This window comes from Ipomoea triloba, chromosome 8, assembly GCF_003576645.1.
Source record: "Ipomoea triloba cultivar NCNSP0323 chromosome 8, ASM357664v1".
Lineage (NCBI taxonomy): Eukaryota > Viridiplantae > Streptophyta > Magnoliopsida > Solanales > Convolvulaceae > Ipomoea > Ipomoea triloba.
Window position 1 is genome coordinate 13554378 of NC_044923.1, and position 20765 is coordinate 13575142.

The 20765-nt window shown below is 34.3% G+C and overlaps 4 protein-coding genes across 4 annotated transcripts; 3 read left to right on the plus strand and 1 right to left on the minus strand.

Moving 5' to 3' along the window:
* The first annotated feature begins 1711 nt into the window (after positions 1–1711).
* Positions 1712–6005, plus strand: LOC116027196 (TMV resistance protein N-like). The gene is made up of 4 exons (XM_031268667.1): positions 1712–2342; positions 3235–4327; positions 5106–5378; positions 5535–6005. Exons 1-4 carry the CDS (start codon positions 1855–1857, stop codon positions 5844–5846), a joined length of 2166 nt encoding a protein of 721 aa, XP_031124527.1. The 5' UTR covers positions 1712–1854; the 3' UTR covers positions 5847–6005.
* Positions 6006–9406: 3401 nt separating this feature from the next.
* Positions 9407–10234, plus strand: LOC116026986. The gene is made up of 2 exons (XM_031268412.1): positions 9407–9486; positions 9853–10234. The coding sequence occupies exons 1-2, from the start codon at positions 9407–9409 to the stop codon at positions 10232–10234; spliced, it is 462 nt and encodes a 153-aa protein (XP_031124272.1).
* A 514-nt stretch (positions 10235–10748) lies between these two features.
* Positions 10749–14270, plus strand: LOC116026987. Its single transcript, XM_031268413.1, has 6 exons — positions 10749–10791; positions 11280–11459; positions 11591–12366; positions 12440–13714; positions 13854–13907; positions 14061–14270. The coding sequence occupies exons 1-6, from the start codon at positions 10749–10751 to the stop codon at positions 14268–14270; spliced, it is 2538 nt and encodes an 845-aa protein (XP_031124273.1).
* Positions 14271–14784: 514 nt separating this feature from the next.
* Positions 14785–15322, minus strand: LOC116026988. Its single transcript, XM_031268414.1, has 2 exons — positions 15188–15322; positions 14785–15069 (listed from the first exon to the last, which is right to left on the minus strand). Exons 1-2 carry the CDS (start codon positions 15320–15322, stop codon positions 14785–14787), a joined length of 420 nt encoding a protein of 139 aa, XP_031124274.1.
* Positions 15323–20765: the final 5443 nt, after the last annotated feature.

A 20765-nucleotide genomic window follows, 5' to 3' on the forward strand; every position in this document is an offset into this window, starting at 1 on the left:
TCGATCAGCGAGCTTCTGACACTATCACATCGCCTTAACTCCTTCCACTCGAGTGCTGCTACCGACTGTCATTTTCAAGGCCAGGTAAACTCCCCTCTATAAATAGCGCTACTGCTTCCATTTTTGCTCATCCACCCACATTTCAGAACTTACCTTTTTGGAAGCCATGGGACCCAAGCGTAAGGCACCTACTCCGGCCCACCAGTGATCTTTCCTTCGTCTTGCTGATAAAGGGAATACGGAAGACAGTGAGAAATGGAAGACGAACGGCATTTTGGACAGATAATTGGTTGGGGGACAAACCTCTCTGCCAAGAAGTCATCAACTTGATACCAATAGGGGACCTTGACAGACCAGTTTCAAGTTATTGGGAGGGAGTAAGAGGCTGGCAGTGGGAGTCATTGAGTAATCTGCTTCCGGAAGAGTCTCTAAATAAGCTGGCTGTGTGCATTCTAGATGAGGACCAGCATATGGATGATACTATAGGTTGGAGTAAAGAAGCCTCAGGCAGCTTTTCGGTTGGTTCAGCATATATTGCGTCAGGAAAGGAGGGTTTAACCGAAGCTGCAAAGTGGAATAGCATTTGGAAGCTCAAAGTCCCCAACCGTGTCCGTACATTCATTTGGTTGGTAAAACACAATAGAATCATGACCAATGAGAACAGGGCTAAGCGTGGAATGACAGAGTCGGATAGTTGCTGGTTTTGCACGAATATAGTGGAAAGCGTGGACCACGTATTACGCCACTGTCCTCTCGCAGACTCGGTGTGGAGAGCAGTTCTTCCGGCATTCTTTGAGAAGACCAAATACGCCCCTTTTCCTAGATGGCTAGAGGAAGGAATCACTAACAAAGGAAATGGCAGGCATCCTGTCAACAATAGCACTGTGTTCGCAATGACGTTGTGGTGGGTTTGGAAGTGGAGAAATGACGCCATCTTCAACAATACGGTCAAACCACTCCAGTTCAAAACCTCTTGGATCAGCTCCCAAGTTGAAGGAATTAACAGAGCCTTTTGCAGAGCAAATAACCCATGTGGTCGTCCGAGTGCAAACAATTAGCACAAACTAACGTGGTCAAAACCACGAAACGGCTATGTAAAAGTGAATGTAGATGGAGCTGTCGACATGACCACGTCCAGAGCTTGCCGTGGTGGATTAATAAGAGATGAGGCAGGCTTATAGAAGCAAGGGTAGGTATACATCATAGGGAACTGTTCTACATTTGAAGCGGAAGCTTGGGCCCTCCTTAAAGGCATTCAACTAGCAGCACATTCGGGGATCAACAGAGTGATCTTTGAAAGCAACTCCAACGAGATTACAAGTTATATGGCTTCGGCAAGGCCTCCCTCAATCGCAGCTCATAACATCCTGGAGCCATGCAAAAGGGAGCTGCGCTGTTTTGAGGCTTGACAATCAATAACATAGCACGTGAACAAAATCAAGTAGTGGATAGTTTAGCCAAGCTTTCAAGTGGTCGCCCAAGGGGCTTACATGTTCGGGCTAATCCACCCTACAATAATCTAGGCCTGTTAGAGGATGATTTAAATGGACTGCCAACTTGGCAGGATGTCCAGAATGTATGAATATCCTTGTGTTTTTTGGGTCCCACCCTCCAAATAATATTAAAAAAAAAATTAAACCACTAAACATGACACTTATTTTTAATGTAATGGAGATGCTAAAATTGGTGATAAATTTGGGAGGAGGGAGAAGTAAACTTTGTGATAAAAGCCAACAGTCAACACCAACTTCTTCCTCCCTTCTCAGTTCTCACTTTACCTGTTTTCTCTTTCAATTACCAGCAATTTAAAGACTTTGACCTCCCAATTCAAGTAGCTTTAATTTTGTTTTGCCGATGGCCACCCCAGCAATCAATCTTGAATCTTCGGCCTGGGAGTACGATGTGTTCTTGAGCTTCAGAGGTGAGACGCGCAAAAGCTTCACCAATGATCTTTACTGTGCGTTGTGTCGAGCCGGAGTGAGAACATTTAGAGACGACGATGAGCTGAGAAAGGGCGAAGATCTTTCCTCCGAGTTCAAAAGAGCCATCCGAAGTTCGCGAATCGCCGTGATTGTCCTCTCTCAAGACTATGCCTCGTCTAGATGGTGCCTGGACGAGCTCTTGCAAATCCTAGACTGCAAGGAGAAGAGAAAACAGACAGTTTTTCCTGTGTTTTACGGCGTTGAGGCTTCCCAAGTGCAGAACCAAAGTGGGAACTACGGCGTTGCCCTAGCGAAACACGAACGGCGTTTTGGGGCAAGCAAGGTACAGACATGGAGAGATGCCCTCACTAAAGTTGGAAATTTATCAGGATTGGATTTGCGAGACGCCGCCATTAATGGGTAATGCTTTGTTATTCAATTCCTTTTGGATCATATTCAATTGAATAGATATTGGTAAAACTTGTGGATAATGCTTTGCTATTCTGTTTGGATTATATATATTTTGTGATCAAATTTGAAAAAAAAAAAATTCAGGAAAAAAAGTGTCAAATACACCACTAAATTTATTGCTTTTGTGCAATTAGTTCATTCATTGTGCAATCGTAAAATATGTGTAATGGTAACCCCTGTCAAGATGGCAAGAGATCCGCAAGGTCACGAGTTCAAATACTTGCCCCCTTGTTTTGAGTCGGTGCCTATGGGTAACTAGACTGGTTTACTTCCTTGTGGTTCGGGCTGTAAAGTTTCCCATTAGAACATTTTTTCAATTTTTCGCGGTAGAATCCGATCATATAGCTGACATGGTATGTACTAAGAGTTGTCTTTTCCTCTATAATAATAGTTGGGAGTAAAGATTGAAATGTTTTTAACTCAAATTGCATTAAAAGAGATCAAAAAAATGTTCCGGCCAATTGCACATATTTTGCATGTTTGATGGTTTGATTGCATATTTTAAGTTCACTGACAAAATTGCACAAAAGCAATAAATTTAGTGGTTATTTAACATTTTTTCCTTTTTTTTTTTTTAATTATATATTACAATTAATTGTATTTCTAGGTATTTACTTGAAAATTATTGTGTATAAATAACTAATCCTTCACTGTAAGGTTTTAAAACTTGCTAGATTACTAGTGTATAAAAAGAGTCTAGATCAAATTAGCCTGTGATCTAAGCATAACATTCACATCAATATTTTCTTTCTTTTAATCTAGAGGAATGTTATTTTTTACTAGTGTGGTTATGTATTCAATTTTCTAAAATTTTCTATCATTTTCTATCTAAATATTGAAGAAATGAATCCAAGTTCATTAATACAATCATTGAAAAGGTCCAGTTGGTAGTAGGCCGCCGAGTACCTATGTTTGTTGCCAAGCATGTGGTAGGACTTGATTCTCAGGTTCAACATGTGGTACAATTAATACATCGAGAACCAAATGATGGTGTTTGCATGATTGGGATACATGGTATGGGAGGTATTGGAAAAACTACTCTTGCTAAAGCTGTCTACAACAGACTTTTTGGATATTTTGATAGCAGCTGCTTTCTTGAGATAAGATCGGGAATTTCAGAGATCGAAAATTTGCAAGAAGAGCTTCTTAGTAAGATTCTCAAAAGAGAGATCAAAGTTGGTAGTAAAGATGAAGGGATCGTGTTGATCAAACAGTGGCTTCAAGCAAAAAAATGTCTCATTGTCCTTGATAATTTGGAATATATCAATCAATTTAATGCATTATGTGGACAACGAGATTGGTTTGGTGTAGGAAGTAGAATTATTTTAACAACTACAGAGGCACCCGTGCTGAAAAGTTTGAAAGGTGAAGAATGTTACGAAGCTAAGGTATTGAACCAGAAGGAGTCTTTGCAGCTCTTTAGCCTACATGCATTTGGAGAGCCATCATTACCTAAAGAAGATTATATTGAGCTTTCAGATGACCTAGTGGCTTATTGTGGGGGACTTCCATTAGCTCTTGAAGTGTTAGGGGCCGATTTGTTTGATAAATCAAAGGAAGAATGGATTAGTGCCTTTGAGAAATTGAAGAGAATTCCTCATAATGGTATTCAAGATAGGCTTAAAATCAGATATGATAGACTTTTAGATGATCATACCAAATCTCTTTTTCTTGATCTTGTTTGCTTCCCCTATGAAGTTCCAATAGATACTGCCATTAGCATGTTTGAGGCCATGGGATATTCTGCAAACATTGAAATTCAACACTTGGTTGACAAATGCTTGATAAATTATTACGGTTCTCAAATTAGTATGCATAGCTTAATACGAGAAATGGGAAAGGAAATTATTCGTTTGGAATCACCTGACAAACCAGGTGAACGAAGTAGATTGTGGTGTCTCAATGATATCCATGATGTGCTTGTAGGACACAAGGTAATGAAATTTCTTTTATTTTTTTCTCTTTAATTAATTTCTTATGCATAATTCTGTCTAGTCTTGCCATGTTTGTCATGTGTCAACCTGTCCTTGTATTTATGCTTTTCCAAGATATTATATTGAAGGGGTCTTGTACCTCTCAGTTTTGATTGCTTCACTTTGCCTCAAGTCACTAATTATCCTTAATCACTTAAAATTGTTCAAAGGGATACTACTCTAAGGGGCAAGATTTGGTGCGGCTACTTCTTCCCGTGTGGTTGTGCGACTCTGTACCACTATGTATGCACAAATGCACTACCACGTGTTCACCACACCCTGGTGCATTTATGAATACTTGGTGATGCATTTGTGCATACATAGTGGTGCAAAGCTGCACGACCGCACGGGAAGCAGTAGCTGCATATGAACCAACTACGATGTTACATCCATTTTTATAAAATATATCTCTTGGGATGATTGTTGAGCAGTTCTCTTTCGCAATTGCTAAAATGTGAGTTTGAGTTTATAATTTCCACATAGCAAGTTTGATACCAATACTAATTTACTCAGATTTTAAAAGACTAAAATGCTAGTTGAAATTCCTAAATGCTTTTGTAATGAAACTTCAATAGTTAATATCAATAATATCTTGAATTTTCATTTGATTTCTAGCGAGATTTATTAACACTTCTCATTTAGATCCCTCAATGGAGATTATGTATACAATAATTGTCATTATATTTAGTCACCATGCAAACTGCTGTGTTTCTTTAACCAATGTATCTTCTATGTGTAGGGTACAACAGGGGTTGAGGTAATTGTGCCAAACACTGCCATGAAAAATATGCGTTATCATACAAAAGCGTTTAAGAATATGAAGAAATTAAGATGGCTACAAATTGATCATATCCATCTATATGGAGGCTTCAATTATCTATCCAAGGATCTCAAAATTTTGCAGTGGAATCACTGCCCTTTGGAATACATTCCATCTGATTTTCATTTTGAGAAGCTTGTAAGTCTGGATATGCGGGGGAGCAACATTAAAAAATTTCGAGCCTCTCTAAAGGTAATTTGGTGATATTGAATTTTTTTTTTCTTTCAATAATTTGACTTATTAGTTCTTTGTTTATACACTACAAGTGCTAAGAGAATGAGAACTTTTAATTCAATCTTTTCTTTTTCTTTGCCCCTTGCCTCTTCCTTGTTTGATTGATTCAAACAGTATTTCCGGTGTCTCAAGTCTCTGGATTTCAGTTTTTCTAAACGTCTCAAAGAGACTCCGAGCTTTGGTGGTGCACAAAATCTTGAGATTGTATCATTTAGAGCATGCTCGAGTTTGGTAAAGGTGGACTCTTCAATCGGAGAGTTGGAGAGACTAATTCGTTTAGATTTTAGGGACTGTCCAAAGTTGAAGAAACTTCCAAATAGCCTTTGCCAGTTAAGGTCACTGCAGATACTTGATGTATACAACTGCACAAAACTGAAAGAATTGCCCAAGGAATTGGGAAATTTGATAGCCCCTCTTCATATATAGGACAAACTTTTATTGAGGAAGCTGATAACAAGTATCGTATATAGTGTACATTGGTATTGTCCATTACCTTTTTGGTCTCTTATAGTGTACATTGGTATTATCCATTAACTCTCGTGGTCTCTTACCATTGTTATACCATGGACCAGAGTTTATATTGCATTGTAAGTCTTTGTCTAAAAATTATGTGCTTGCAATTAACACATTTTATATTTGCAGTTAACAATTTATGTACTTGTAAACAAATTGAGGATACTTAACATGATAATTACAAACACATAACATGATAACTACAAGCACATAAATTGTTAACTAAAGGTGCAAAATATGTTAATTGTAGATACATAAGAGGTTGGTTAGCATGTTATGTGTTTGCAGCAGTTAACATATTATGTACATGTGGTTAACAGTTTATGCGTCTATAGTTATCATGTTATGTGTTTGTAATTACCATGTGATGTGTCTTCAATTTGTATACAACGGTTAATTGCAGGTATAGAATTTGAATGCTATTTTTGAACCAGGGTCTATAATACAAGATAAATCTTACTCCATGGTATAATTTATCGGTCTCTTAGATGCAGGATTGAACATGTTCCAAGATGCATTAATGCTCTTCAATATTTATTATACGTACACTATATTCCAAGTTGTATTAGCTATCAAGAAAAGAGTTGTCGAGCGGGACTCGCCAAGGCCCGCCATATGACGGGGTTGGGCTAAAAAGTCCGCTAAAATACGGGCCTAAGAAATGTTGGCCCGCCTTAAGCTTGCGGGCCTTGGTAGGGAGGGGGGGGGCGTCAAATTTTAAATTTTTAAAAAAATGAATATAAAAAAGTAAGTATGTGTATGCTAAAATAATTTGGATAGTTTAAACATAATATTAATGTATTTGTAATTTGTTAAACACAGTAATAAGTAAGAACTAATAAATAATCAAATATATAATGTGTTAATCCATAAGTCAATAACAAATCATTTATACAGTGTACTAAATTTTTTTGAACTTGATTATATATATATATATATATATATANGTGTACTAAATTTTTTTGAACTTGTATATATATATATATATATATATATATATATATATATATATTGATGGATTTAATTAAGCCGTGTATCCCGAATTATTAAATCCAAATTAAATAGATAATGGAATAGGTAAAGTGACGAGATTAAAGTATGTCACGGGGACAATTTTGTATTGATAGTGAGATTGTAATTTGTTAATCATTTATACAATGTACTAAATTTTTTTGAACTTGATTATATATATATATATATATATATACCAAGGAGATGAAGATGTCCTGTAATGCTAAGACAATGGCCTTTTATACAAGAAACTACCAACCAAATTAGGCTAAATTCGTGGAGGACCACAAGACCAAGTTCAAGCCCTTGTGGTGGGCCACTAGACTAAGTCAAGGCTCATTATTCTGGGCACGGAGACAGATTCAGGATTCTTCTTGGCCTGCTCGAATTATCTTCTTGAACCCCGAGCGATGGCTCTAAGAAGATAATTCGAGCAGGCCAAGAAGAATCCCGAATCTGTCTCCGGGCCCAAAATAATGGGCCTTGACTTAGTCTAGTGGTCCACCACAAGGGCTTGAACTTGGTCTTGTGGTCCTCCACGAATTTAGCCTAATTTGGTTGGTAGTTCCTTGTATAAAAGGACATTGTCTTAGCATTACAGGACATCTTCATCTCCTTGGTCTAGGCATCCCTTGCTTGTAATCAACTTACAATCTCACTATCAATACAAAATTGTCCCTGTGACATACTTTAATCTCGTTGGTAGGATATAAATTTGAATGATGCGTCGCCGGCGCTATGGCCGTGCGATCCGTCGAGTTATCATGAATCATCACAGCAACGGGCAGAGCCCGCGTCGACCTTTTATCTAATAAATGCATCCCTTCCAGAAGTCGGGGTTTGTTGCAGGAACAATCTGCTAAAATATATCATAATAGCTCTCCTTTTATAGGGTTCTGAACCAACAATTTTCCCTAAAATTATTGCTCTTACCAAATCAAAGGTTGATTTCTCTCACAATTTCAACCTCAAATTCAAAAGCTTGGTTGATTTTTGATCTTCCGCGAATGAGAATCGGTCGAAGTCGCGGCCCAAAGCTTCGTGCGCCGTTTTTCGTTGTTGCGCACCTGCTGTTCGTAAATGAAATTAAAGAAACAAAATAAATTGCCGTAGCAAACCAAAATAAAGCTTAGTATAATTAGGATTATTAAATAAGTGGGACCCACACTAATTCATTTATTAAAACTAATATAACTAATAAGCTTAATAATACCTAAATTTAATTAACTAAGTTCTCTAATCTTAATATAACTAAATATACTAAATATAATTAAATATAAAATATAAATAATAAAATTAACCTATAAAATCTTATTTAAATCATGGTATAAAATATGTTTATCACTCGTCACTTTGCCTATTCCATTATCTATTTAATTTGGATTTAGTAATTTGGGATACCCAGCTTAATTAAATCTATCATATATATATATATATATATATATATATATATATATATATATATATATATTAGTAATTTTAAATCTTAAACATTTAAACTATTAATGTTATAATGTATTAACTAATAGTCTAATAAGTAATAACTTAATAAAATAATAAGTAATAACTAAATTAAACTAATAAGTAAAACACTAATAATTAATAAATAATAACTAATAACTTAATAAGTGATAACTATTTAACTATTAAAGGTTAAAGATTTAAAATATTAAAAACTTTACAATTATTAACTCTTAAAATAATTTTTAAAAAATTAATAAAAACAAATAAAAAATCTGGCGTCCACCAATAATAATAATATAAAGCCAGCAGGGGATTTGGCCTCTCATTTGGCTCTATTTTCCTGCTCAACTTTTTGGACTTTATTTTCCTTTTAAAATTGTTGTTTGATATTTATTTCCTGATTAATTAACCTGTCTTGGTATCAGTTTTGTAAATTCCATTTTTCAATGCTATTAATAGCTAACAAAGGTATAAATTGATTGATAGGTAATAGGTAATTAATTAGTATCATTTACCAATGTGAAATTTCATTTTACAAGTTATGTTCAAGCATGCTAAAAATAATGATTACTCTTTTTGAATCTATATTTTGGTGGGAAAAAGCTTATAAATACTTGACCTGTGTTCAAGATCTCACATCTCCATTGAAGCAAAGGGAGTGAAATGTGTTTATGAGAAAGCCGTCAGCTTTGGGCAAGTTTGAGACTTGACAGATACTAAGCTCTGCAAATTGTTTTGCAGCATCTGCGAATTGGGAAAAGGAAGGCAGATCGCTCAACTCCATTTCCGGCCGGAGACGAAGGTAAACGCAGTATAGAATGAATGAGTTGTTGGACTACGTGGCCATGGAGCATATGGTAATAGATAGCACAAAGCGAAGCAGGTTGAGTAAACAAAGAATCATATTTTTACCTCCACAAGCCACGGCATCATTGCATCGTGCACCAAAACTTTGGCGGATCCGCAGGAAGCTTTTTTCTTTTTTTTGCTTATGAATAATGGCCTCCACCCTCTCAGAAACCGCGGCAGCTGTTGGCAAACGAGAAACTTCTTCAAAGTTGCGCGGTGAGTTGCGGAAGTCGGTGCCATCATATCGAAAATGAACTCCACTGTGTGAAAGGGTGGCTTGCGGCATGGATTTGGCTACACCATGTGTGAGGACTAAGGTGACCCTCACGCCTCTAGCAGATTAGATAAAGAAGAACAAAATTGAAGCATAGGGTTTAAGTGACCTTGGTATGGAAATGGAACCGCTATAACATCTCACCTAATTCTGTCTACATATTCATATTCATATGTTTTCTTAACTTCTTATCTTTTCGCTGCTAGAAAGACACCATTATATACACTCACATTGCCAAATAAAATTAAGTATATATTTGCTTCATTTGAAGATAAGAAATAGATCAGGGCCACATTAAATAAGTTTAGCAATCACGATCAGGGTCGGCCTCTTCTTAACCATCTGCTGGAGCCTATGGAACGCAAGAAATCAGAAGGTTTGGAACAACATACATGTCAACCATGGCAACATTATTCGAGAAGCCAGTGCTTTCCTTGAAGCTTGGAGACAAGTTCACTGCAAGGATAGTAGCTATACATCTGTTAGGCAAAAGGTGAAATGGAAGAAACCACCAGAAACCACTCTCAAGTTGAACATGGACTCTGCATTGGCTAAGGAAACCAGAACAACAAGGGTTGGGGCCATCATCAGAGATCATAATGGACAATTTGTTGTTGCCATGGTGAAAACTGCAAGATCGTCAAAACTGTATCCCAAAGGGCTCCACATGCTTTCTCAATCGCAAGTGTCTTCTAGAGTATGATAAAATTGGTTGCCATCATGGCAAATCATGTATGATATTGACATTGGCTAACTGGCCCAGTTGTATTCGGGTCTCCCCCTTCCTTAATAAATAAAAAATTGGAAAAATATACTTATTTTCTACATCAAATTTAGACCTATAAAAATTATGTTTTGTAATTTGCGCTTAATCATATTAAATATTGTTAAAGGAGAAAAAGCACTTTTGGTCCCCCAATCATTATCACATTTGAAATGTTATCCCTATCTTTCAATTTGAACAAATTTGGTCCCTCAATCATTGAGACGGTTGTCAATTTAGTCCTTCTGTTAGATTATTGGCTTAACACCGTTTATACCATGGGAAAAATCGGAATTTCACATTTAAGTGAATATACTAACGTGAACTTTTCCCCCTTTCCTCCGCCTGGTCTGCCATTTCCGCCCTAACCAAATGAGCCCTAATCTTCTACACTGTTTACCCGGTCGAAGAGAAGCAGCCATTGACGCTATATTGAGGACGCAAGTGCTGAGCAATGACTAGTAGGCGGATTAGTGGGTTTGATAGTACTCCTAGTTGTAAGTCTTCGAACCTAATGTTTGAGAACTCTAAGTGTTTGTTTGTTTTCTTGTTCGCATATTTGCATATGAAATGTATATATATAGTACTTGTGTTGGTAGACGTGATGCTAGCATGTGCATTTTGTTGTCTTCTTATGGTGTTTGGTGGGGGCCTCTGTGGTAAACAAAAATGAAAGCATGTTTTGTTTTGTTCAATACAAAAAGGGTAGAATAAAGGGGAAAGCATACTGTATGATGAATATAAAAAGGGGAAAACATATGGGGACCATTTGTACTGGGGTGTAGACCTTTTTTTGTTATGGAGCTTGCAAAGAAGGTACTTGTACCCAATACACACATTGTCAATTTTCAAAATTCAATTAAAAGGAGTGCATTAATTCTGTGGTCCCTGTGTTGTTTTTGTTTTGTGGGGTCCAATTCTGTGGTTCAATTAAAAGCAATGCATTAATAAGCAGTGCATTATTTGACTGTTAGTGGTTTGTTAGGTTCTGATATTGTAAGGAAAATAAATAGAGCTTCTTTTACTGCTTTGTGTATAGATGTTGGTGAAGAAGGCTCTGTCTTTACCTTAAAACTCCATATTGGTGGGGATTTAGTGTGGCATCCAAAAATTGGTTATAGGGATGGAGGAGTTGAGTATTTTGACCATTTCAACTGTCATGAGGGTAACTTATTAGATTTAAGGAGAATGGTAAAACAGTTGAGGTTTTGCGATAAAAAGGTGCAGTTTTGGGTCCTGGTTAAGGCTAGAAAGAACAGAAAAAAACTGAACTAAGGCCTATAATAAATGATGCAGATATTGTGAGTTTGGTTGGTGAGGTTCCACCTAACAAGGAGGTGGTTATTTATGTTGAACACTTATTTGATGATCAATGGGACTACGATGTAGAGATATCTAGAGAATTGGGAGATGATTGCTTACTATATGATGAAATAGAACAAAGTACTGACAATGAAGTTGAGGTTGAGGTACAAGGTGAAAATGAATGTGAAACTGATGGTGAAAATGAAGTGCAATGTGAGGAAGAGTATCTTATGGACACAGGGACTAGTTCTAAACAGGGTGCTGGACTAGAAGGTGATGAATTCCATGAGGTTGAGTGTGAACTGTCTGAAGAGTTGTTTAGGAGTTTGGAGAATTCAGAAGAGTCTGATGGAGAAGTGACTGCTATTGATAATGTTTTCCAACAAACTAACCTTAATAAAGAAGGCTTTAAGTTTGAGATTGGAATGATTTTCAAATCAGCAGATGAGTTCAAATGGGCTGTTAAGTGTCATGAGGCAACTAGGAGAAAAGATATCTACTTTAAAAAGAATGAAGGAAGAAGAGTAAGGATGATTTGTAGACACAATAACACATGCAATTGGAGTATTTTTGCCTCAAGGAGCAATCCAAGAAATCCCTTTGCCATTAAGACATACACTCCAGAGCACACATGTGGGGATCAAGATGAAAACAGAACAGTGAACTCTGGATTTCTTGCCAAACTCTACAAGGATGACTTTAAAATTAACACTGAATGGGGCAGAATACAGTTTCAAGAACATGTCAAGGCTAAGCTGAAATGTCAGGTTACTAAACACCAAGCTTATAGGGCTAAAAAAAAAGGCTCTAAAGCAACTAGAAGGTGATAATTCAGAGCAGTTCAAGTTACTGAATAGCTACTGTGAAGAATTAAAAAGGAGCAACCCTGGAACTTCTGTCAAGATGAAGGTTGATGGTCAGTTTAGTGTGAATGGAAGACCTAGATTTGTCAGACTTTATATCTGTTATGCAGCTTGCAAAGAAGGTTTTTTGAGGGGGTGTAGACCTTTTTTGGGGCTAGATGGTTGCCATCTAAAGGGTCCCCAGAAGGGAGGGCAGTTGTTGAGTGCTGTGGGTGTTGATGGATATAACAGACTGTATCCAATAGCCTTTGCTATTGTAGAAGGAGAATTGAAGGACAGTTGGTTATGGTTTTTGGAGCAGTTGGACAATGATCTTAATATATCAAGTAATCCTGGAGCTTGGACAGTGATTTCAGACAAACAAAAGGGACTAATACCTGCTATTGAAGAACGGTTTCCTGGAATGGAGCATAGATTCTGTGTAAGGCATATGCATGCCAACTTTGTAAAGGATGGTTTCACTGGGCATGTACTAAAGCAAAAGCTATGGGCAGTGTGTAAAGCAACAACAGAACCAGAATACAAGAGGCAAATGGAGGAGTTAAAGGCTTTAAATGCTAAGGCTGCTGAGTGGTTAGATGCAAGGGATGCTAAACACTATTGCAAGGCATATTTCAGCACATTTCCTAAGACTGACCTGCTGTTGAATAATCTTTGTGAATCATGGAATAGCACTATCCTTAATTTCAGAGACAAGCCTGTTCTAAGTATGTGTGAGAAGTTAAGGATCTACCTTATGACTAGAATGCAAAAAAACAGAGAAAGCATTAAGAGTCATACTAAGAAGATTTGTCCTAAGATATGCAAGTTGCTTGAAGAGGAAAAGGATAGGGCATGTAGGTACAGTACTTATAAGTCCAATGACAACTTTTACCAAGTTGATGATGAGAACTTTAGGTGCTTCAAGGTGGATTTAATCAATAAACAATGCAGCTGTAGGAGATGGGACCTCACAGGGATCCCTTGTAGTCATGCCATTGCAGCTGTAAGAAAACAAAGGGAAAGCCCAGAAGACTATGTGCACCAATGTTACACAGTGGACAGTTATCTCAAAGCATATGAGCCTGCAATACAGCCAATCCTATCTTCAGAGTTGTGGCCCAAGACCAATCTTCCAGATCCACTTCCCCCAAAATATAAGGCCCAACCTGGGAGGCCTAAGAAAAAAAGAAAGATCAACCCAATTGAAGAAAGCAAGAAAGATAGCACTAAACTCAAGGCAAGGAAAGTTGGGGAAGTTAAAAGGTGCAGTGTTTGTGGATTGAAAGGCCATAATAAAATAACTTGCAAAAGACAAAATCCACAGGTGCACTGTTTTCTCAATTTATTACTTAAGTTTATATGTTATATGGTCTGCAATTCATTGTTATTACTGCAATTGATTGTTGTAGGTCGCTGAAATGGAAGAGATAGTAGCTGGAATGGAACAGGTTGTAGCTGAAGAGGTACAAGTTGAAGGGTAGTTTGAGGATATAGCAGTTGAGACACAAGTCCCATCTTTTGTTCTTGATGAGATGGTAAGTACCTTAGATTTGTAACTATTCAAGAATACTACTTGAGTCCCAAGTCCCATCTTTTTTTTTCTTGTGGAATTTCAGGAGTTAAGGAACTCCCAGCCATCACAAGCAGTTCAAAACCAAGCCCCTTCTCTGTCAGAATTCATTTCTGCACAATTGCCATCTGAAAGTAGTACTCCTAATGTCATCACAAGATCAGGGAAAAACTATGTAACTGTTGCAACACTACAACAATCTAAAGCAGTCCAGAGAGAGACCAGAAAGAAGAGAACAACAGCAAAGAAGAAGTAAAACTGAAGGATAGTTTGATCTTTTGGAAATATTTTGTAAAGGGTGGTTTGATGTAGAAGTAAAACTGTAGGGTAGTTTGATGTTTTGCTAAACTGATGGTTACTTTGATCTTTTGGGCATATGTTGTAAATGGTAGTTTGATGTTTTGCTAACCATAACTGATCTTTGATCTTGGGTGCTTTGATGAACTAAAGCAATATGTCTGTGTACTCAAACAAAGTGATATTTTAATGAATGACTTTTGTGCCATTTTTTGGTTAGTGTCTTTAAGTCTTTATGGTCATTTTATTGCCAGATTATGTCATTGTCTATATGCTCATTATTATGCCATTTGCCAAAACAGAATTATGCCATTTACCAAAACAATATGCCATTGTTTATATGCTCATAAGGGTGCCAGAAAAAGTCATTTGCCAAAACAGAATCATTCACTGTCAAATTGAACATAGCATAGTATCAGGATTGGTTACAATATTGAAATACTACCACTACCACTAAGTTTGTAATCCTAATCCTAATTCAGCTTGAAAACCTTGGGAGTTTGTTCATATGTATTCACCCAAGCCTTCAAACAAAGAAGGCCAACTACAATTCCAACTGCAAACCCAAACAAGAATTGCAATTTAGACTCCAACTTCATCTTCTTAACCACACCATTTTGTTTTTCAATTGCAGTTTGTAGCCGTTCAATTTCATTGTCCTTCTTATCCAACTTCTTCAATAGCCCTCTAATAACTCTTGATACACGCTCGGTGACATCGGAATCAATCAATTCAAAATACCAGCAATTGCCATTACCCTGTGTAACAAACATACAAAAAAAAAACAAAAAAAAAAAACAAAAATTCAAATTTGCCTCATGTTATTCTGGCAAATGGAATTAACAAAAAAAAAAACAGTTCAAATTTTATACTTACTCCATAATGTGGACAAGCTCTATATCTCTTCCCTGGATTCGCATTACTCCACGACATCTTCACCGGAGCAACTTCCCCACACCAACAGCGCATTTCTCGCAACCATTGTGTTGACCCAATAGAGCTTGAAGACATTGTCGACCAAGCTTGGATCGGCTTCTTGTTCAATATTAGCTTGGACCTTGGAGCTTGGAGCTTGACTACGCTGCTGCTGCGGGTTAGGGCGAAAATGGCAGACCAGGCGGAGGAAAGGGGGAAAAGTTCACGTTAGTATATTCACTTAAATGTGAAATTCCGATTTTGCCCGTGGTATAAACGGTGTTAAGCCAATAATCTAACAGAAGGACTAAATTGACAACCGTCTCGATGATTGAGGGACCAAATTTGTTCAAATTGAGAGATAGGGATAACATTTCAAATGTGATAACGATTGGGGGACCAAAAGTGTTTTTTCCCCTATTGTTAAATTTAAATTATTTTTGAAATAATTATATATATATGTCGTGCATTGCACAGATATAGTTATTTCACCCGATCATATTAAATTTTAATTATATAATTATACTATAATTTGTATATACAATATAATACTATGTAATTTTTACATATACATGCGGTGTTATATTTTTCTAAATTTCTATGCCATGACTGACAATTAAAAGTAAAAGATAAGCTTTAAAGCATGTTGGTATGTTATTTAAGTATCCTATTTTTAATCATGGACAGCTTTATGTGGCTTTATCTAGATTTAGTAATCGAAAACCACTTAAAATTTTGATTTGCAGCGGTTCAAATAATAATTGCAGTAAAACTATGAATATTGTGTATGAAAAGTCTTTAGGTAATTTGTAATTTAAAATTTATGTGCGCTATTTTAACTTCAATAAATATAAATTGTAAAGGATTTATTTAGATTTAAGATATTCTTTGGGTTATGACATATAATGTAATATGCACATTTAAAGTTTTTTGGGTTATGACATATAATGTAATATGCACATTTAAAGTTTACGAAATTATGACATATAATGTAATATGCACATTTAAAGTTTACGAAATTATAATTTTTATATATGTAAAAAAAATATGAGTTTACGAAATTATAATTTTTATATATGTAAAAAAAATATGTTATGTGTGTAATATTTTATATAATTTCATACTAATTGGTTATGCTTTAATATTTGTTTAAATATTTTTGTGCAACGCACGTGTGTCATACTATATTTTATTGGATATCACTAAATCATAATTTTAAATTGTATTATTCTATTTTTAATAGTAGTTTCATTCTTTTTAAACGAAATATATTATACATTTATAATAAAAAGTATGACAATATATATTATTTCATTTTCAATAAATATATAAATCCTCACACATAATTATTCTTTATAATTTTTTTAGTTTTATGTTTGTAATAATATAGAATTTATGTTTTTAAATTAATTAAATAATACAGAAGAATATGATTATTTAAAATATATATATAATTTTTATCCCGTGTTAATATATTATTAAAAACAGTACATGCAATTTCATTGTGCATTTATTTTTGCTTGATTATATTATTTTAATTTATTTTTAAAACTCTATTAACAATAAATTTATTTAAATATTATATATGGCGTGCATTGAGCGGGTATACTGATACAATTGTAGAAACTATAAAGTACATTTTCCTATGTTTATAATTGGTAATTGTGATCATAGTATTCTTGAAAGTCGGGTTATTCTAGCACCAATACTTAGTGTCTGTAAATATGATTTGAATAATAGTATCCTTGCAAATGTGCACACTCCTGAATTCCTAAATGGGTTGCGAGCCTTGGGTGTACGTAACCATTCGTCAACATTAAAGGTTGGTTTAAATATAATGTTGTTGAGAAATATAAATCACTCACTTGATTTATGCAATAAGGCTAGATTAATTGGTTACCAAATTGTTAGAACATGGTTTAGAGGCCAAAATAATGTCTGGTAAGAAAGCATAAACTAGGGTGTTGGTTTGTTATTGAGGAAACTAATTTTTGTCCATGGTCAATTGTATACTGTTGCATATAGAGGTAGAGATCCAATGGTCTTATAAAATTATTATTATTATTATTATTATTATTATTATTATAAACAATGCTAATTTTCAATCACTATTGCATAGAAATAAAAATTCATTCGCTATTATAAACAAAGTTAACAAACACACAATTCAAGCCATTCACGATTGCATAGATCTGCGCACAATGAAAATTTTGTTGTTCAAAATTTAGGCAAATACACTATATACACATATCAAATTTAAATACTTTAGGGTTTTGAGAAAACATATTTGATTAAGGTTGATCTAAAATGATTATTGCTCAGGTACAACGTTCTCTGTTGACAATAGTCGAAAAATAATACACGCTATAATCTAGAAAGGAAGGTCAAACATAAATTTTATGTGAAAAAAATGGAGGGGTAATTTTGTCTCAGGATTATATTTTTTTCCACGAAATTAAAATCTTAAAGAGGGGGGGGGGGGCATGGGATTCTAATTANACATTTAAAGTTTACGAAATTATAATTTTTATATATGTAAAAAAAATATGTTATGTGTGTAATATTTTATATAATTTCATACTAATTGGTTATGCTTTAATATTTGTTTAAATATTTTTGTGCAACGCACGTGTGTCATACTATATTTTATTGGATATCACTAAATCATAATTTTAAATTGTATTATTCTATTTTTAATAGTAGTTTCATTCTTTTTAAACGAAATATATTATACATTTATAATAAAAAGTATGACAATATATATTATTTCATTTTCAATAAATATATAAATCCTCACACATAATTATTCTTTATAATTTTTTTAGTTTTATGTTTGTAATAATATAGAATTTATGTTTTTAAATTAATTAAATAATACAGAAGAATATGATTATTTAAAATATATATATAATTTTTATCCCGTGTTAATATATTATTAAAAACAGTACATGCAATTTCATTGTGCATTTATTTTTGCTTGATTATATTATTTTAATTTATTTTTAAAACTCTATTAACAATAAATTTATTTAAATATTATATATGGCGTGCATTGAGCGGGTATACTGATACAATTGTAGAAACTATAAAGTACATTTTCCTATGTTTATAATTGGTAATTGTGATCATAGTATTCTTGAAAGTCGGGTTATTCTAGCACCAATACTTAGTGTCTGTAAATATGATTTGAATAATAGTATCCTTGCAAATGTGCACACTCCTGAATTCCTAAATGGGTTGCGAGCCTTGGGTGTACGTAACCATTCGTCAACATTAAAGGTTGGTTTAAATATAATGTTGTTGAGAAATATAAATCACTCACTTGATTTATGCAATAAGGCTAGATTAATTGGTTACCAAATTGTTAGAACATGGTTTAGAGGCCAAAATAATGTCTGGTAAGAAAGCATAAACTAGGGTGTTGGTTTGTTATTGAGGAAACTAATTTTTGTCCATGGTCAATTGTATACTGTTGCATATAGAGGTAGAGATCCAATGGTCTTATAAAATTATTATTATTATTATTATTATTATTATTATTATAAACAATGCTAATTTTCAATCACTATTGCATAGAAATAAAAATTCATTCGCTATTATAAACAAAGTTAACAAACACACAATTCAAGCCATTCACGATTGCATAGATCTGCGCACAATGAAAATTTTGTTGTTCAAAATTTAGGCAAATACACTATATACACATATCAAATTTAAATACTTTAGGGTTTTGAGAAAACATATTTGATTAAGGTTGATCTAAAATGATTATTGCTCAGGTACAACGTTCTCTGTTGACAATAGTCGAAAAATAATACACGCTATAATCTAGAAAGGAAGGTCAAACATAAATTTTATGTGAAAAAAATGGAGGGGTAATTTTGTCTCAGGATTATATTTTTTTCCACGAAATTAAAATCTTAAAGAGGGGGGGGGGGGCATGGGATTCTAATTANGGGGGGGGGGGGGCATGGGATTCTAATTACATGAAAATGAGGGAATTCTAATTCCGTGGAATTGCAATTCACTTTAACCAAACAAAGGAATTTAGTTGCCTTTGGAATTAGGTGAGAATTGAGTGGAATGAAATTGTATTTCCATCCAACCAAACACCCCGTAAATATCAATTCTTAATTTAATTGCAAATATGTATATTCATAATTTTATGATAACAAATCAACATTTATTTATTAAATAACAAAATCTTATAAATGAACGATCCTCATATTTGTTTTTAAACAAACTTAATAGCATTTATAGTTTTTAATAACATAGCATAATTTTAATATTTCAAATTTTTAGTCCGTGCATCGCACGGGTGGCATACTAGTAAGGAGGAGGAGGAGGAGGAGGAGGTTAACTAAAAAGTTCTACAAAAACAAACTTGTCCTACCAAGTGAGCAAAAAAAAAAAAAAAAAAATTCTATGGAAAACAAAATACTAATTTTGAGCAAAGAAAACTGTTTATCCCCCTCAAGGAAAAAACTTGTGTGAGACCGTCTCACCATGAAACGGGTCGATCCGAGTCGGATCAAGATGCAAATGTAACACTTATATGCACAAATGTCATACTTATATGCTCAAATGTAATACTAATCAGGAATAAAATTTTTGTTACTTATAAGGGTAAATGAAATACTTTTAAGGGAAAATACAATACTTTTACATTTCGATTTAAAAGTATTACTTTTTTCCTCAAAAGTATTATATTTGCCCTTATAAGTAAGGGGCACTTGTCAACATTACTTATTATGAAAAATGTATTAATTTTTCTCTTATAAGTAACAAAAATTGTATTCTTGATTAGTGGTATATTTGAGCATATAAGTATGACATTTGCATGGTGCTTTGACCCGACCCGACTCGTCTCACGGATCCGTGAGACGGTCTCACACAAATGTGACCCTTTTCTCAAATGTGAGGAATTATATTTTCGTTAGAAAATAAATTTCGTGAACCAAATAAGAAAAAACAAAATACCAATTTACTTTTACATATTATGAGTATAAAATACTAATTTTTATAATTGTATATACGTAAATTTCTTTTAACTTTTCAATCTCATGTAATCTTAATTTTTTAAAACTACTATTTTCATTGTTTTATAATCACTATCACTAATCTAATTAACACACTGAGTAAAAATAGAAATGTATATGATAGAAAGAATTTCACTTTTGGTCATTGACTATTATACATGTATCAAATTTTGTCATTTATTATTAATATTTTTAAATTAGGTGTATAATTATGTAATTGTATCACATTTGGTTCTTGACTATTAATATTTTCAAATTAGGTGTATGACTATGTAATTTGTATTACATTTGGTCTTGTCATCCAATTTTTCGATTAACTATTGTCAGAATTTTGATGAGAAAAATAATATATTCTAATTAAAATAGTATTTTTGGCCTATTATTGCCGAAAATTTTATTTTTCTCATCGAAATTTTGACAATAGTTGGCCGAAAATTTGGTCGAAAAATTATACTATATGACCAAATGGATACAAATTATATAGTCATGCACCTAATTTG

Coding starts and splice junctions, on each gene's coding strand:
- LOC116027196 (XM_031268667.1), top strand. CDS start 1,855: ATGGCCACCCCAGCAATCAATCTTGAATCTTCGGCCTGGGAGTACGAT. Junction 2,343..3,234: donor CGAGACGCCGCCATTAATGG/GTAATGCTTTGT, acceptor TAAATATTGAAG/AAATGAATCCAAGTTCATTA. Junction 4,328..5,105: donor ATGTGCTTGTAGGACACAAG/GTAATGAAATTT, acceptor TTCTATGTGTAG/GGTACAACAGGGGTTGAGGT.
- LOC116026986 (XM_031268412.1), top strand. CDS start 9,407: ATGGCCTCCACCCTCTCAGAAACCGCGGCAGCTGTTGGCAAACGAGAA. Junction 9,487..9,852: donor TTGCGCGGTGAGTTGCGGAA/GTCGGTGCCATC, acceptor AATCACGATCAG/GGTCGGCCTCTTCTTAACCA.
- LOC116026987 (XM_031268413.1), top strand. CDS start 10,749: ATGACTAGTAGGCGGATTAGTGGGTTTGATAGTACTCCTAGTT. Junction 13,715..13,853: donor GGGAAGTTAAAAGGTGCAGT/GTTTGTGGATTG, acceptor TGATTGTTGTAG/GTCGCTGAAATGGAAGAGAT. Junction 13,908..14,060: donor AACAGGTTGTAGCTGAAGAG/GTACAAGTTGAA, acceptor GTGGAATTTCAG/GAGTTAAGGAACTCCCAGCC.
- LOC116026988 (XM_031268414.1), bottom strand. CDS start 15,322: ATGTCTTCAAGCTCTATTGGGTCAACACAATGGTTGCGAGAAATGCGC. Junction 15,070..15,187: donor GAGCTTGTCCACATTATGGA/GTAAGTATAAAA, acceptor TTTGTTACACAG/GGTAATGGCAATTGCTGGTA.